Source organism: Esox lucius, chromosome 20, assembly GCF_011004845.1.
Source record: "Esox lucius isolate fEsoLuc1 chromosome 20, fEsoLuc1.pri, whole genome shotgun sequence".
In the NCBI taxonomy this organism is placed as follows: Eukaryota; Metazoa; Chordata; class Actinopteri; order Esociformes; family Esocidae; genus Esox; species Esox lucius.
The window spans coordinates 19,186,343-19,200,894 of record NC_047588.1 but is presented as its reverse complement, the minus strand read 5'-3'; the positions used below and the strand labels follow the sequence as shown (position 1 = coordinate 19,200,894).

General features: G+C 43.1%; 2 protein-coding genes across 4 annotated transcripts in view; one reads left to right on the top strand and one right to left on the bottom strand.

Annotated features, from left to right (window-relative positions):
- The window catches only part of ddr1 (discoidin domain receptor tyrosine kinase 1), a 39,050-nt gene extending 35,802 nt beyond the window's left edge, over positions 1-3,248 (top strand). For all 3 annotated transcript variants that reach the window (XM_010885236.5, XM_010885235.5, XM_010885234.5), the window contains 5 exons: positions 5-132; positions 277-474; positions 563-830; positions 1,613-1,762; positions 1,848-3,248. In XM_010885236.5, the coding sequence (XP_010883538.2) occupies positions 5-132; positions 277-474; positions 563-830; positions 1,613-1,762; positions 1,848-1,988 (885 nt within the window). In that variant the 3' untranslated portion in view covers positions 1,989-3,248. The remainder of the gene's footprint in view (positions 1-4; positions 133-276; positions 475-562; positions 831-1,612; positions 1,763-1,847) is intronic.
- A 1,566-nt stretch (positions 3,249-4,814) lies between these two features.
- On the bottom strand, positions 4,815-13,976 carry flot1b (flotillin 1b). The gene is made up of 12 exons (XM_010885237.5): positions 13,733-13,976; positions 12,176-12,237; positions 11,032-11,107; positions 10,704-10,794; positions 9,826-9,969; positions 8,844-8,963; positions 8,504-8,752; positions 8,193-8,374; positions 8,023-8,068; positions 7,521-7,658; positions 7,245-7,409; positions 4,815-7,115 (listed from the first exon to the last, which is right to left on the bottom strand). Exons 2-12 carry the CDS (start codon positions 12,216-12,218, stop codon positions 7,089-7,091), a joined length of 1,281 nt encoding a protein of 426 aa, XP_010883539.1. The 5' UTR covers positions 12,219-12,237; positions 13,733-13,976; the 3' UTR covers positions 4,815-7,088.
- Positions 13,977-14,552: the final 576 nt, after the last annotated feature.

Below are 14,552 nucleotides of genomic sequence, written 5' to 3'. Positions count from 1 at the left end.
TCAGGTCCATCTGTGTGAGATAGAGAGCCCTCAGGATCTTCCTAACCTGGAGTTTCCCTTCAATGTGAGGAAAGGCCGCCCTCTGCTGGTGGCTGTTAAGATACTGCGCCCTGACGCCTCCAAGAATGCCAGGTCTGTGTTTGGATATTTTATCATCTAGCCTACATTCACATTAGGCAAACCTGTGTTTGTCATTCTTTTACTATCATTCTCTTACTGCAACTCTCAAGTTCCTTGTTTGGCCTTCTCTCATTGATCTCTGTCCCACACCTGCAGGAATGACTTCCTAAAGGAAGGGAAGATTCTGTCTCGTCTGAAGGACCCTAACATCATCCGTCTGCTGGGAGTGTGTGTGAGCAGCGAGCCTCTCTGCATGGTCACAGAGTACATGGAGTGTGGGGACCTCAACCAGTACCTCTCACACAGAGTCCTACTGGACAAGACTGGACCCGCACACCACGCCGCCACCATCAGGTGACAGGGCAAAACACTGTGTCATTAAAACATACACACACACACACAACCTGCCTGTTTTAAAGCTGTGTTTCTCCCTCCCTCTTAGTTATCCTGCCCTGATCTCCATGGCCAGTCAGATTGCTTCAGGGATGAAGTTTCTTTCCTCTCTGAACTTTGTGCACCGTGACCTAGCCACCAGAAACTGCCTGGTGGGGGGGGAGAGGGGTGAGAGCGGGGACGACGGGGGCGGGGAGCGCCCCATCAAGATTGCCGACTTCGGGATGAGCAGAAACCTGTACGCTGGAGACTACTACCGTATCCAGGGCAGAGCTGTGCTCCCCATACGCTGGATGGCCTGGGAGTGTATACTGATGGTGAGGGAAGGACGCACAGAAAGAAAACTACATCCATTCACTTAAAGCCACAAGTTACGAATCAATGTAGCCTCAGTTAATACCAGCTCATAGCCTCATCAGTCACTAAGAAACATTAATTCTAATGAACCATTCTAACTGTGCTGCGACAGTAGTACCTGTCAAAAGACTCGACAGCTATACTGAGGGATAAAGCCCCTGCAAAAGACTCGATAGCTATACTGAGGGATAAAGCCCCTGCAAAAGACTCGATAGCTATACTGAGGGATAAAGCCCATGCAAAAGACATGACAGCTATACTGAGGGATAAAGCCCCTGCAAAAGACCCAACAGCTGTACTGAGGGATAAAGCCCCTGCAAAAGACATGACAGCTATACTGAGGGATAAAGCCCCTGCAAAAGACATGACAGCTATACTGAGGGATAAAGCCCCTGCAAAAGACATGACAGCTATACTGAGGGATAAAGCCCCTGCAAAAGACATGACAGCTATACTGAGGGATAAAGCCCCTGCAAAAGACATGACAGCTATACTGAGGGATAAAGCCCCTGCAAAAGACATGACAGCAATACTGAGGGATAAAGCCCCTGCGAAAGACATGACAGCTATACTGAGGGATAAAGCCCCTGCAAAAGACATGACAGCAATACTGAGGGATAAAGCCCCTGCAAAAGACATGACAGCTATACTGAGGGATAAAGCCTCTGCAAAAGACATGACAGTGCCAGCAGTTAGTCAGCTGCGGAAACTGGGAGTCGTCAGTAACGGTCTGTGTCTGCAGGGGAAGTTCACCACAGCCAGTGACGTGTGGGCGTTTGGGGTCACCCTCTGGGAGATGCTCAGCGTGTGCCAGGAACAGCCCTACTCCAGCCTGACTGACGAACAGGTCATAGACAACGCAGGGGAGTTCTTCAGGGACCACGGCAGACAGGTACACACACACACACACACACACACACAGTAACAGGGAAATGAAATGGTGTGTCCACGTTGAACCTCTCTTTCCGCCCCCCCAGGTGTACCTCAGCAGGCCAGACATCTGTCCTCAGGGTCTTTATGAGCTCATGCTGAGCTGCTGGAACCGTGACTGCAAGCTCCGCCCATCCTTTGCCCATATTCACTCCTTTCTCACAGAGGATGCCATGAACATGGTGTAGAGGTGGATATTGTGCTGTTCTCCTTCCTTTTCCCCCCAGCTTCCTCCAGTCACCATAGAGATGAAGGGATTAGGGCTCAGAGAGGTGGGTGGTGGTGGCGTCCTGGGAGACGATGGGGACAGGGCGTGTGGGTCACTTGCTTGTATATTTTGTATTTCTCTATGATGGGTGGACTGGGCTGTAATACCGCTGGTTCGGTTTACCCCAAGCCCTTCACTACCCACCTCGGACTGTAGGTTGTAGTTGTACATTCGATCAGAGTGGAACATTACAGCAGTTGGTACGGTGGTGGGTTACTGTCTAATTCCGCATAGTGCTTATCAGTGGCCAGTCAACATGTCCTGCTAGCTAGACTTCAACATAGAAATGCAGTGGGAGGGGTGTGGTGACATGCTAGATAATGTTAGGTGAAGCTAAAAGTAATGTGTAACGCTGGTTATCAGATTTTTGTACTCTGAAATGTGATCACGTTTAATAGCATATTAACATTCTGGCATTAATGTAATAACTCATCTTTATATACAGATCTTGGGATAATCTTGGTATTTTCTGAAGTTATGTTCAAATGTTACTGGTGAAGGTTTGTATGTTTTAACAGTATGAATTAATTTCCCAGCTCACACATGTTCAAGAGGGGAAACTGCACAAGTGTTCTCTTAGTAGGGAACTATTATTCAGCTTTGTACCCCCAGCCCTACACTTCAGCCCTGTACCCCCAGCCCTACACTTCAGCCCTGTACCCCCAGCCCTACACTTCAGCCCTGTACCCCCAGCCCTACACTTCAACCCTGTACCCCAGCCCTACACTTCAACCCTGTACCCCCAGCCCTACACTTCAGCCCTGTACCCCAGCCCTACACTTCAGCCCTGTACCCCAGCCCTACACTTCAACCCTGTACCCCCAGCCCTACACTTCAGCCCTGTACCCCCTGCCTTACTTCAGCCCTGTACCCCAGCCCTACACTTCAACCCTGTACCCCCAGCCCTACACTTCAGCCCTGTACCCCCAGCCCTACACTTCAGCCCTGTACCCCCAGCCCTACACTTCAGCCCTGTACCCCCAGCCCTACACTTCAACCCTGTACCCCAGCCCTACACTTCAACCCTGTACCCCCAGCCCTACACTTCAGCCCTGTACCCCCAGCCCTACACTTCAGCCCTGTACCCCCAGCCCTACACTTCAACCCTGTACCCCAGCCCTACACTTCAACCCTGTACCCCCAGCCCTACACTTCAGCCCTGTACCCCAGCCCTACACTTCAGCCCTGTACCCCAGCCCTACACTTCAACCCTGTACCCCCAGCCCTACACTTCAGCCCTGTACCCCCTGCCTTACTTCAGCCCTGTACCCCAGCCCTACACTTCAGCCCTGTACACCCAGTCCAAGTCTCATGGAACCAGTGTGTCTTTGAATATTGCCTAACTATACTTTCCCCAGTTACGTAACACCACCCCAGGATGTTACCTCAGAGATATGGATGTTACCCTTCAGAGCAAGACAGAACTTACTGGTGTTAAGTAACACAAATCTGTGAAAGGTCCATTAGTCAAGGAGCTCTGTGAATGTCTGCTGCCTGAAAGAAATGAACAGAAGACAGACATCCATCCTGATGGGAGCTGGAATAGTAGAGACCGCAGCAACACAAACTGAGAACCCCCCCCCCTCCCGTGCCCTGACATCACAGATGTGAAACAGGCAGTTGTGATGGGTGACTAGCTGATGTAACAGTATAATGTGGAAGGATCAGCGATAAGACATGTAAATGTATCCAAGTGTTAGTGAGGTGAGCAATGTGATGATCTCCTGACACTGTTACTCAGAATTGAGATTCATGTATATGTCCACTATACTACCAGCTGCACTTTAAAGCCTTTTCTGGCCTCATGCCCCAAGACCTGCACTGGAACAAGAGTAGTTCCCCTTGTAGTGAGTAGTTCCAGGACTGTAGAGAAATGACTAGGTAACCTCCCCACTGGTGTATACTGTCCAGTTACTATACTATGTTTGTTGGACTGTACAGTATGTCTTCACTAGATATGAAAACCTGTGGCAATCCAAGATTGCATTGCTGGCCTAGCCAAAATACATGGAAACATCATGAAAGCAGATCATTGTCTTGTAATGGATCTACTTACAGTTGATAAATGATTTACCATTCTGATCATAAAAACTGTTCTTGTATGGAAACCATATGACAAAATATTGTGCTGAAAATGCTAGATGGATGCCCAGCAGTAGTCAAAAGAAGCCCACATGGTAGAAATAAAAAAGGAGCAGTAAAAAGCAATGTTTTTTCAGATACTTTTTAGCTGCATTATCCAACATAAACTGACCATTGTGGAAACTCTGGCTTACTGTTGATACAGTCCTATATAATACCTGTCTGGTTTGATCAGGTTTATCAAGTCATCTTTGTTTAATGATTGAATGAGTGTGAATGGTGGTGCCATTTGAATTTGAACACAGTATGTGCTTCTCAATTGACCTTTTTTGATACACTGTAGCTCAACTAAACTCATATTTTTATATATTTACTGTATATGTAATTAGACACATCTTGTTAGTGATGTCCTCCTTTGTCTCTGAAGCTGAACCAGATGTTGTGTACATATTCCAAGGACAGAATGGTCATTTCCTAGACTAATATATGGAACTTTTTTGTTACATTTGGGGTTGCTTCTTGTTCCTCTGTAGAACGCTTGCTACCTGACATTGTAATTCATTTTGTTGTCTATTTTTGTAGATGTTCTAATAAAACATTAACATTTTCAAATAAAGCAAAGATGAATGTGCACACACACACACACACACACACACACACAGGGTTTGAGTTGAGTATCAATATGTAATAATTTCCTTCCAAATATATTTCCACATAACTCACTGCACTTGCATACAAGGTTTACACTACACAGAAGGCCAGTCACTATTTTGGCAAGTTTACAAAGCATATAAGAATACAATCAAATAAATCACATTTAACTAAGAGCAGCTAGAGTACTTCCCAAACGTTTAAAGTCTAATCAATGACTTCATATTTCTGCAGTATGATGTCATTATATTGGCTAATTGGTTTTCGTTCATAGTATGAGGACATAGCATGCATGCCTCTATTGGTCGGGTACAAGGGTAATATATCATGTTTAACCAGTGGTAACATTTAAGGCAGAGAGAAAGCTTCCAACTTAGTAAGGAAGTATAAGGCTACCTGTGACAGAAGACATAGACAGCAGCCAGAATGTGGAGTAGATTTGGGTTACTCAAAGTAGAAAGAAAAAAAATGAAATCCTGAGTGGAGAGTAACAGAATGATGTATTCTATTTTTATGGTCCTGGACAACTGCAACCCCTACAACAAAGGGATCGAACAGGGATGTGATTGGCAGAATGAGAAAACAGGCCATCTCAATGCTAATATTCAGATATGTAATGATAGCACCTGATTATTCAACACATATGTGATTAAAATGTCTATTGTCTACGACAGCAGCCTGTATACACCATCTGACCAGGCCATATAATGGAACGACAGTTCTGTAACGACAGTTCTGTAACGACAGTCCTGTAACGACAGTTCTGTAACGACAGTCCTGTAACGACAGTTCTGTAACGACAGTTCTGTAACGACAGTTCTGTAACGACAGTTCTGTAACGACAGTTCTGAAACGACAGTTCTGTAACGACAGTTCTGTAACGACAGTTCTGTAACGACAGTCCCTGCTCCTTTGTGCCTTTCTTTGCCCTACTTGCACTCTCTTTGTTACACTGAAACACCTTAGACAATTGCGTAAGATACAGCCATTAACCTACTTGCTCCAGTCATCTTCCCCTCATACATCACATGCATCATGCACAAACTGACAATACACCTGACCTTGACTGACACGTCTGAGGTTGGAAAAAACCCAGCCTCCTTTAACCACTTCCCTTTCAATCACTTGTCAGTAACATACAGAAAATACTCTCCTTCAAGACAATGGTTTCCATCAGTTACTCTGTGTCGATCCTAGTTGTTTACCAACAGAGAAAATAGTTTGTTTGCTGAATCGTTCCAGTGATTTCATAGTCAAAAAGCCCATCTAACTTTAAATAAAACATAGAAAAGCCAGCAGTCAACATATCACTTGGTTTGTTTTGTAATATGTTTTGAATTGATATGAGTAATTTCACTTAAAGGCAAGGCACAGGGCATTCTACAGCTTTTACAGCTTCTATTAGCTTGGAAATATCTGTAGACTGATCTAGGGTCTATTGCTAGGGGAGCAGTCTTATTCTACCAGGTTCATACTTACTGAGCTACTAGACCACTGTAAGACATGTGCAAAGCATGCCAACTGAAAGACAGAATGTGTGTATTAACATAAGTGAAATTCTCAATTCTGATAAAAAAAAAAAACTTGTAATGTACAATAAGTTCACAGTAAAGGTAAAGGGCATTTCTTTCATTGGTGATAAATAAAACATCTCAAAGTAACTGATAGCAACTAGCAAGCCAACAATGACAGCAAGGCAGACTGCCTAGAAAGGGTGGGCAAGCCACAGACGATGTTTGTCAGTGGATGTTAAGGGGGATATGACTACATGAAAAATATAGTTCAATCCTGGACACCTGCTGCCAACCCCTGACCTAAAAATAACGCTATTTGAGCTGGCTAACAGAACCTCAACAGGCAGCTTTCGATTATTTCTTATGAACAATAAAAAGGCACTAATAATGAAATCTGTTTTTCAACCACATCCATTGCATGTTAAATACAAATCTATGAATTATAACAACTATAATAAAATATATGACAGTCAGAAATTGATTTGTTTGTCTGTATGGACCAACTTTGTAATGGACAGATGAACTTGCTTGCAGGCTTGGAAGAGAGATTAAAAACAATTAGGTGGCCTTTTTTCCTTCATCCAAGCTCATCTTTCAGAGATATGAACGAAAAGGAGAAAGCAACCACCCAACATGGTTTTACCCAACCTGTGCTTTTAGATTTAAAAAAAAAAGAGCCAGGAAACAAGGAGTAGAGGACAGACAGACAGACACCAGGAACAGTGATTATAGGCACTAGGAGGCAGTATGTGCAGTTTCTCAGGGTTATATTCTCAGCCCATACGGGTGGACAGGCCAACCTGAGGAAAGAAAGGAAGGAAATGTCAGTGTGTCCAACAAACATTACAAGAGACGTTAGTGCAGGAGGACGCTGTTATTCCGTACATATGATGAATAAACTCGGAACTTGTTATATTAATCACGAGTACCTGTGAGATGTTGATTCCGGTAAGTTTCTCCACAGCAGCTGGTAGCCTGGTCATGATGTCCATCACCTCTCCTGTCAGCTTGGCCGCGCCCACCTCCCCACCCCCACTGGAAATCATGGTAACCTTGTTGGCCATGGACAGGGGCTTGCTGATCTCTTCTGCTATCTACAGGACCGGAGGAGTAATGGCAGCGTCAGGAAGAGACTAAACGATACACACCACCCCAGTCAATCCACTCCCAGGGCCCACCAGCCAGCGCGGTCCAGTTTGACCTACCAGTGGTAGTTTTTCCAGCAGCATGTCCACCATGGCTCCCTCCCCGTACTGTTTGAAGGCCTCAGCCTTCTTGGCCATCTGCTGCGCCTCGGCACGACCCTTGGCCTCCAGAGCAAACGCCTCAGCGTCGCCCCTCATCTATAAACGGATCAGAGGAAAGGAGACAACACGTCTAAGCTGCATATATAACAATACAAATGTGTTAAAAGGTTTACCAAGCATTGCTTGGTTTACTCACATGTTCGTAAGCGAACACGTAAGTCTCTGAACCAGGCTAACACTAAACTGACAGCACAGAGGGTTAGTCAATAGGTCTGTATAGCAATTTGTGAATGATTATATGTCTTCAGCATAATCATCGTTTTCTTTTTTTTTACCAAAGCTGTGACAGGAGCTTATGATTTTTTTATTGTCCAAAGTGGTCCTTTATTCAAGTCAGTAACATCTCCCAACGAAGATGTCCTTTAGGACAGGACAACTAGAGAGGCGCAGCTGGACTCACTCTGATGGACTCTGCCTCTGCCTCGGCCTCAAGGATGAGCTGTGAACTGAGAGACAGAAAGAGATCAACAGATCAAATGTTGGTCTATTTCCCCAGTTCAACCACTAGTAGGACTGATATTTGGTGTCCCCTGTGGGTGTCTATTACTGGGACTAATCAGAGCAGCGTACCGCTGGGCTTCTGCAAGTTTCTCCAGCCGGTATCTCTCAGCCTCCGCAGGCTTCTTGACCTTGGCCTCCAGCTCCATCTCCTTGCGGGTGATCTCCTGGTCCTGCAGCAGGATCTGCTGAGACCTCTCCACCACCTTGACCTGCATGGTCTCCTCCTCAATCTGCTGCTTGGTCTTAGCCACCTATGGTCGCCACAATGACACAGTGCATTTAGAAAAACTTTTCACAACAGGCCTGGGCCCCGTGACCGCCCTCAGATCGGCTGTGTTCATATAATCACTGCTGGACCCAGGGTGTGGCGATGTTGATACCTGAAGCTGATAGGCCATCTCAGACTCCGCCTTCTTGGTGTTGACTTCGTAGTCGTAGGAGGCTTTCTTCAGCTCGTAGTCTCTCTGGGCTTTGGCCATTTCAATCTCGTTGACATACTGGGCCGAAACCTTCTCCTGCATGGCCTGGGCTTCCCGGATCACCGCGTCCCGTTTGTACTGCGCCTCCCCGATCCGAGCATCCTTCTGCACCTGAGCTGTTCTGGCTTTACCCAGGGAGGTGAGGTAGTCCTGAACGAGTACAACAATACATTTGCCACTGACTATAATGTTGCTACGCGTCTCAGAGCCTTAGTGACAGAGACAGAAAAAGAGAGCAAACCTGGTCATCGTGAACGTCTTTGAGCGTGTAGCTGACCACTCCAATGCCCATGTTGACCAGGTCAGAGGAGGCCACCTTGAACACCTGCTCAGAGAACTTCTTACGGTCCTGGTAGATCTCCTACAGGGAAAGAATCACAACAACATTATTAGACTCCGTAGCCAGTTTATTAGGTACGCCACCCAATTCATTTCTACAAAAACCTTATGGTCGTGGTTTGCAATACAAAGCAGATGGATTCAAGGAATCAAGCCAAGTGTGTGTACCGCACACCATGTTCCACTTAGCTAAAAACTACTAGAAGTGTCTCCAGTTGGCACAGTGGACAACTGAGAAATGGAAATATATATGGTATCAGTTTAGTTTACTTGAATGGTTGTACAGTCTCCAGACTGGAACCCATTACAGTATCTGTGGGATGAGATGAAACTGGCTGCTGGCAGTAAAACCTCTATCCGGTTGGCAAAAACTGTGATTTGCCATAACATCGGCATGGACCAACATCCCTGTGGAACATTGTAGACACCTAGAATCCAGGCCAAAAAGAATGCAGACTGTTCTGAAGGCAAAGGGACCCAACCTGGTTCTACGCGGGTCTAATTAATCCGGCCACTGGTGCATAGCATTTAGCAGAAACTTTGATGCATGTTATTACTGGTGGACAGTCCACCCAGCGAAGGAGAGGAGCCCAGCATGAAATATCCTTCATGAAACGGTGACATATCTGAATGACTCAATTATAAATCCAATATGGTTTTATCACAGTTCGGCAGACCCAATGATGAGAAAAACAGGCTACAGCTTGTATTTGAAGTCAGACACGCTCAATAGTAAGGTGAAAACACCAAGGTAATCCTCGTGGAAGAGAAATAGGCATCTAAGCAGAGGCAGTACATGCCAGCCTCTTCATGGCCCAGACATGATAGTAGCTCACCTCCGCAGTCAGATGGGCGAAGATGGCCCAGACATGATAGTAGCTCACCTCCACAGTCAGATGGGCGATGATGGCCCTCTGGTGACCCTCCAGTGTTTCCAGGGCGATGTTGGAGACCTCAGCCTCAGACTTCCCCATGAACATCTGACAGGCCGTGGCCAGCATCTCCTTGTTTTGACCCTGGATCTTCACCTATCAGGGGCCAGAGGCTAAAGGTTAAATTAGTGTACACAGATATGGCTGAAGCTAAATATTTCTTGCAGAAGAAATATGAAAAGCATATGGATAACCATTGTGGAAATTCAAAATGAACAGCTATTAGACTGTAGAGGAGAAAACATTTCATAAGACTGAATTCATGTAGATTTTATTTTTTATTATTATTATTTTGCTGTACTTTTCACTGCATTTGTTGATAACAGAAAATCCTCTGGATACATGATGCAACATAATACAAATATTCCCAGGTAAATTATGAACATTTCCAAGTTGTGATTGATAATACTAGATTTTGTTTTGCGAATGCCTTTCTAAACTTCTTACATAGTATAGCACACAAAGTCACCAATTGCGGTTTTCAAAGTAATGCAGTTTAGTTTAATAGTTATACTACAAATAACCTCTCAGAAGGAAGAAATTCTCACTATTGTCAGTGACTGATATTTTGGTTATATCAATGCTGCATTTATAACAATCCTAAACATCTAATCGGTCAATACACCTACCGTCCTTTTAATGTACAGCATTTGCCTTAGAAGACAACAAAAAAAACGCCAATTAGCGGTAGGCTGTATTAAAAACCGTTGCAGTCACAAAGGTTTTGACTCCAAGAAGGATTAAAATTAGGACAAATATACTACTTTAAATTATCCGCATCTTTCACAAATACAGATGGTGTAGGGTTTGTGGGATTTTTAAGGTCCTACCTGGGCGATGCCAGTGACAGATATGGGGACTCCATGACGCGTGTACACCTTATCACTCTTCACATTCAGAGTCAGGGTGTTCAGAGTAATCCTGTAGGAGGGAGGGAACATGTAAATGGTGAGGAGAGATATAAAGAAATGGAGGGATAGATCAGTCTGGAATTCACATGGGCCTTAATTAATATATCACAAAACAGGACCAGCAGAGGATACCCAGGGCCTATTTCTCTACAGTATCTACACTACAACAGAACCCCTATATAAAAACCTGCATGGTTAGATGGCATGGATATGCCATTGAAGAAAAACAGGAGGAAGAACCACTTACCTCTGAATCTGTTGAATGCAGGGAATGACAAACACTCTTCCTCCAGCAATCATTAGAGGAGGAGAGCGACCAAAGCCTGGAGGAGAAGAGCGGAAAATCAGACCGAGCAATTTGAGGGAAATCTCAATGATTGAACTTAGCCTTACTATGCACAATAATAAAAGAAAGTAGGTTACTTGAATAGGAAGTAGGTAACTGAATCAAAGTCAACTAATGTTGTGTTGAACCAAATGGGGATCCTAACATGATCTACTACACTTTGAATTAGCGATGTCACATGACTCTTGAAGACAATAGTTTCAATCAATGAAAGTGGACTATAGCAACATTAGGCCATGGGGCCCTTTACAGAACATAGACCAGATATAACCACTTTCAAGGCTTCTGCATTCTCAGTCTGAATTGCGTCCAAAAATGATGTCAATGAATTGGCAATTCCACCGTAACAGGTAACATGATAATTTACTAAAATATTAAATAATAAACTATTACACACACTTGATATAGGTGAGCAATAAAGGCTGTATGAACTACACTGCAAATGTAACATGTGGAATATATTGCACTTCATTATTTCCCCAAAAATTGTAAAAGTGTAAGTATCATGGACAACCTTGTTCTCCATACCTTGCGCACCCTCCTATTGCAAAGAGGACAGTACTGAGATGTTCCTATATACATGAGGGATGATAGACCTCCCAAGTGCTTACATTTGGTGACACTTAGTACTTTTAGAAGTACCTTTCCACATGGTGATAGATGACTAACGCATTTCTGCATTTCTTACCTAATGTTTAAACCCTAGTGAAACAGGAAGCCACGGCAGGCCAAGGCAATTCCCTTAAGTCTGGGTGAGGCTTACTTAAAGAAAAAGTAAACTGATTTTATTTGTGAGAATTGTGGCAATCATTTTGACACCCATCTTTGTGAAAACTCAGGTTGCTTTACGTTGCTTGTTGAAAGAAACACGTTCTCTAAGCAATTGTAATGTAACAATGTTTCTCCATATTTGTTTGCCATAAAATATTCAGTAGCTTATCAGTGACAAACAATTGTTTATGACATATATTTAAAGAATTTGAGTCTCAGTGTCACTCTGTTACTGTGGTTTTGTCCTAATATTAACATAAAAACACTATCTTACCAGACACCACCATTGCTTCATTAGGTCCACACGTGTAGAACATTTTGATTTGGGCTCAGGAGCTGTAAGAGAAGATTGTGTATGAGACAGTCTTGACCTGGTAGACCTGGCAATAGACTAGTCTGTCAATACTCGGGGGTTAGAACTGTATTACTGCTAGTTATAAATAGCTTATGTAAAGATTGCTGCTAGTAATGGACAAGAATCCAGTTAACCCACTGGAGCTACTAATCAGGATGTAATTTCCACTCCCCACAAGGAGAGGGATCAAAATGGCCAGTGAATGGAAGCCAATGGAGCAAGATGGAACATGGATGACATTCTGACAGTTTTCTCATATATCTCATCTAAATACAGTTCTGTGCCAAAAAGTAGAATGTTATGAACAGAGTGAAGTAAGTTTCAGTTGTTAGCTGTCGCCTAAGTTTAAAAAAAAAAAAAAAAAGATTTAAACTGAAGCATATCCAGCCCAGCTGTATGTTCAAAACAACATTTAAAAACAGACTTGGTCTATGAGCTACAATGTGGAATGAAACAAAGTTCAATATAAATTAAGTTCTGTTTCAAATCAGTCTTAGGTGTGTTTAATAATCAGTCGTAACATATAATCTAGTACAGTTCAATTTAAATTAAGTTCTGTTTCAAATCAGTCTTAGGTGTGTTTGATAATCAGTCGTACATCTAATCTAGTACAGTAGTAAGGAGCGTCAAAATAAATGTACATCAATGACCTATAACAAAACCCAATCTGTCAAAGCCACTAGGGTGATAAATAACTTATCATTTATTTAGGTATCTTATAGTATTTTCACGAGACATTTGTTGGGTACAGAATTGAATAAGGATTTGTAGGGCAGAAGAGGTATTCCATTTCAGCCAAAAGACTGATGAAGACTAGTCATGCCCTGGATCCACCAATAATAGCAGGCCTATTATTAGTGGACGCCAATAGAAGCCACAATACAGAGCTACTGTCTTTTTAGCTAGTAGTAAACAGAGTTGTTTACAATTAACATTCTTGGGGTTTCCAAACTCGGTCCTGGTGCCGTCCAGGGGTACATGTTTACGTTTTTACCCCAAAATTACACCGCCGTTTTAAATAAGCAAATGCTGGTGGTGAGTTGATTTATTTGAATCAGCTGCTTTGTACAGGGCAAAAAAACAAAACGTGAAGTCCTAAACACCCGCATGATCAAGTTAGGGTAATCCTTGCCACAGCTACAGTCGTTTCAGCTAGCTAAACATTGTACACTTTGGACGCAAATAAATGGCTAGTACCAACCTAACGTTACTGCATTTACCATAGTGTGATCCAACCAAAGACACCATTTAGTAGAACATCACTACTCACTAATTATACATCCAAAACGTAATTCCTGCTAAATCACATAGTCACGTAAGCAGCTAGCTAGTTTTTGCGCTATTACCCCGTGACCCCGCCCCCGTAAAACAGCTAACGAGCTACTAAAATGGAAATTACAAAATAACACTGGTTAGCTATGTGTTCAAACAATCAACAACAAGAAGAACATTTCCACCATGTCTACTATAACTTACCAATCGTTTCTTCCTAAACAGGGAACTTGCTGTTTTATTGAATCGTAGAAAACTACAAAAAATGTAAATACAGCCAGTAAGCAATTGCCCCTTTTACCGGAATGGGAAAAATGTTTTACTCGAATGCTAAACACGCCCCTGCATAGGAAAATAATGGAATGTAAATAACGTCCTCTGGTGGTCAAACAGACCTTCGTTACCTGATAATATAAGTGCTGTACTAGACTGAATCGAGTCGAATGGATAACGATTTTTTTAAATCATCTCGATACGATCATCTAAAATCATCTTGATCACATTTACGGAAATCTCACAAGCACACTTTCTATCCTTGTGGGGAACTGAAACTGAAAACTGACCCGAACCAAAAAGTCCATGTTCCCTATCCCATACTTTTAGCTTAACATGAATAATCTAACTTTTGTGCCAAAATTCAATATAGAAATAACTAACCTAAACCCAAACCTAACTGTAATGCCTTAACCTGAAAATAACCCCAACGTTACTAAATGAGGCAATATATCATATAAAATATAATCATATTTTTATTTTTAAGTAAAAGTTTTGTAATTAAAACACGACATTTCAGGTAAAGTGTGGTTCATAACTAACAAGTGATCTTAATTAACATAAAATCCAAACACTCCACACTTCATGGACCAGTGCTTCGCAGTGTTCCTGTACCACTATATTCAATTTCCGACGAGGGGTTCAAAACCATTCTTCTGTAGTCACTTACACTACCACAAAGGTATGAACAGATATGTGTTGTGAAAATCACGTTTACATTTTAAACTTAAATCTTACCATGGCTTTAACA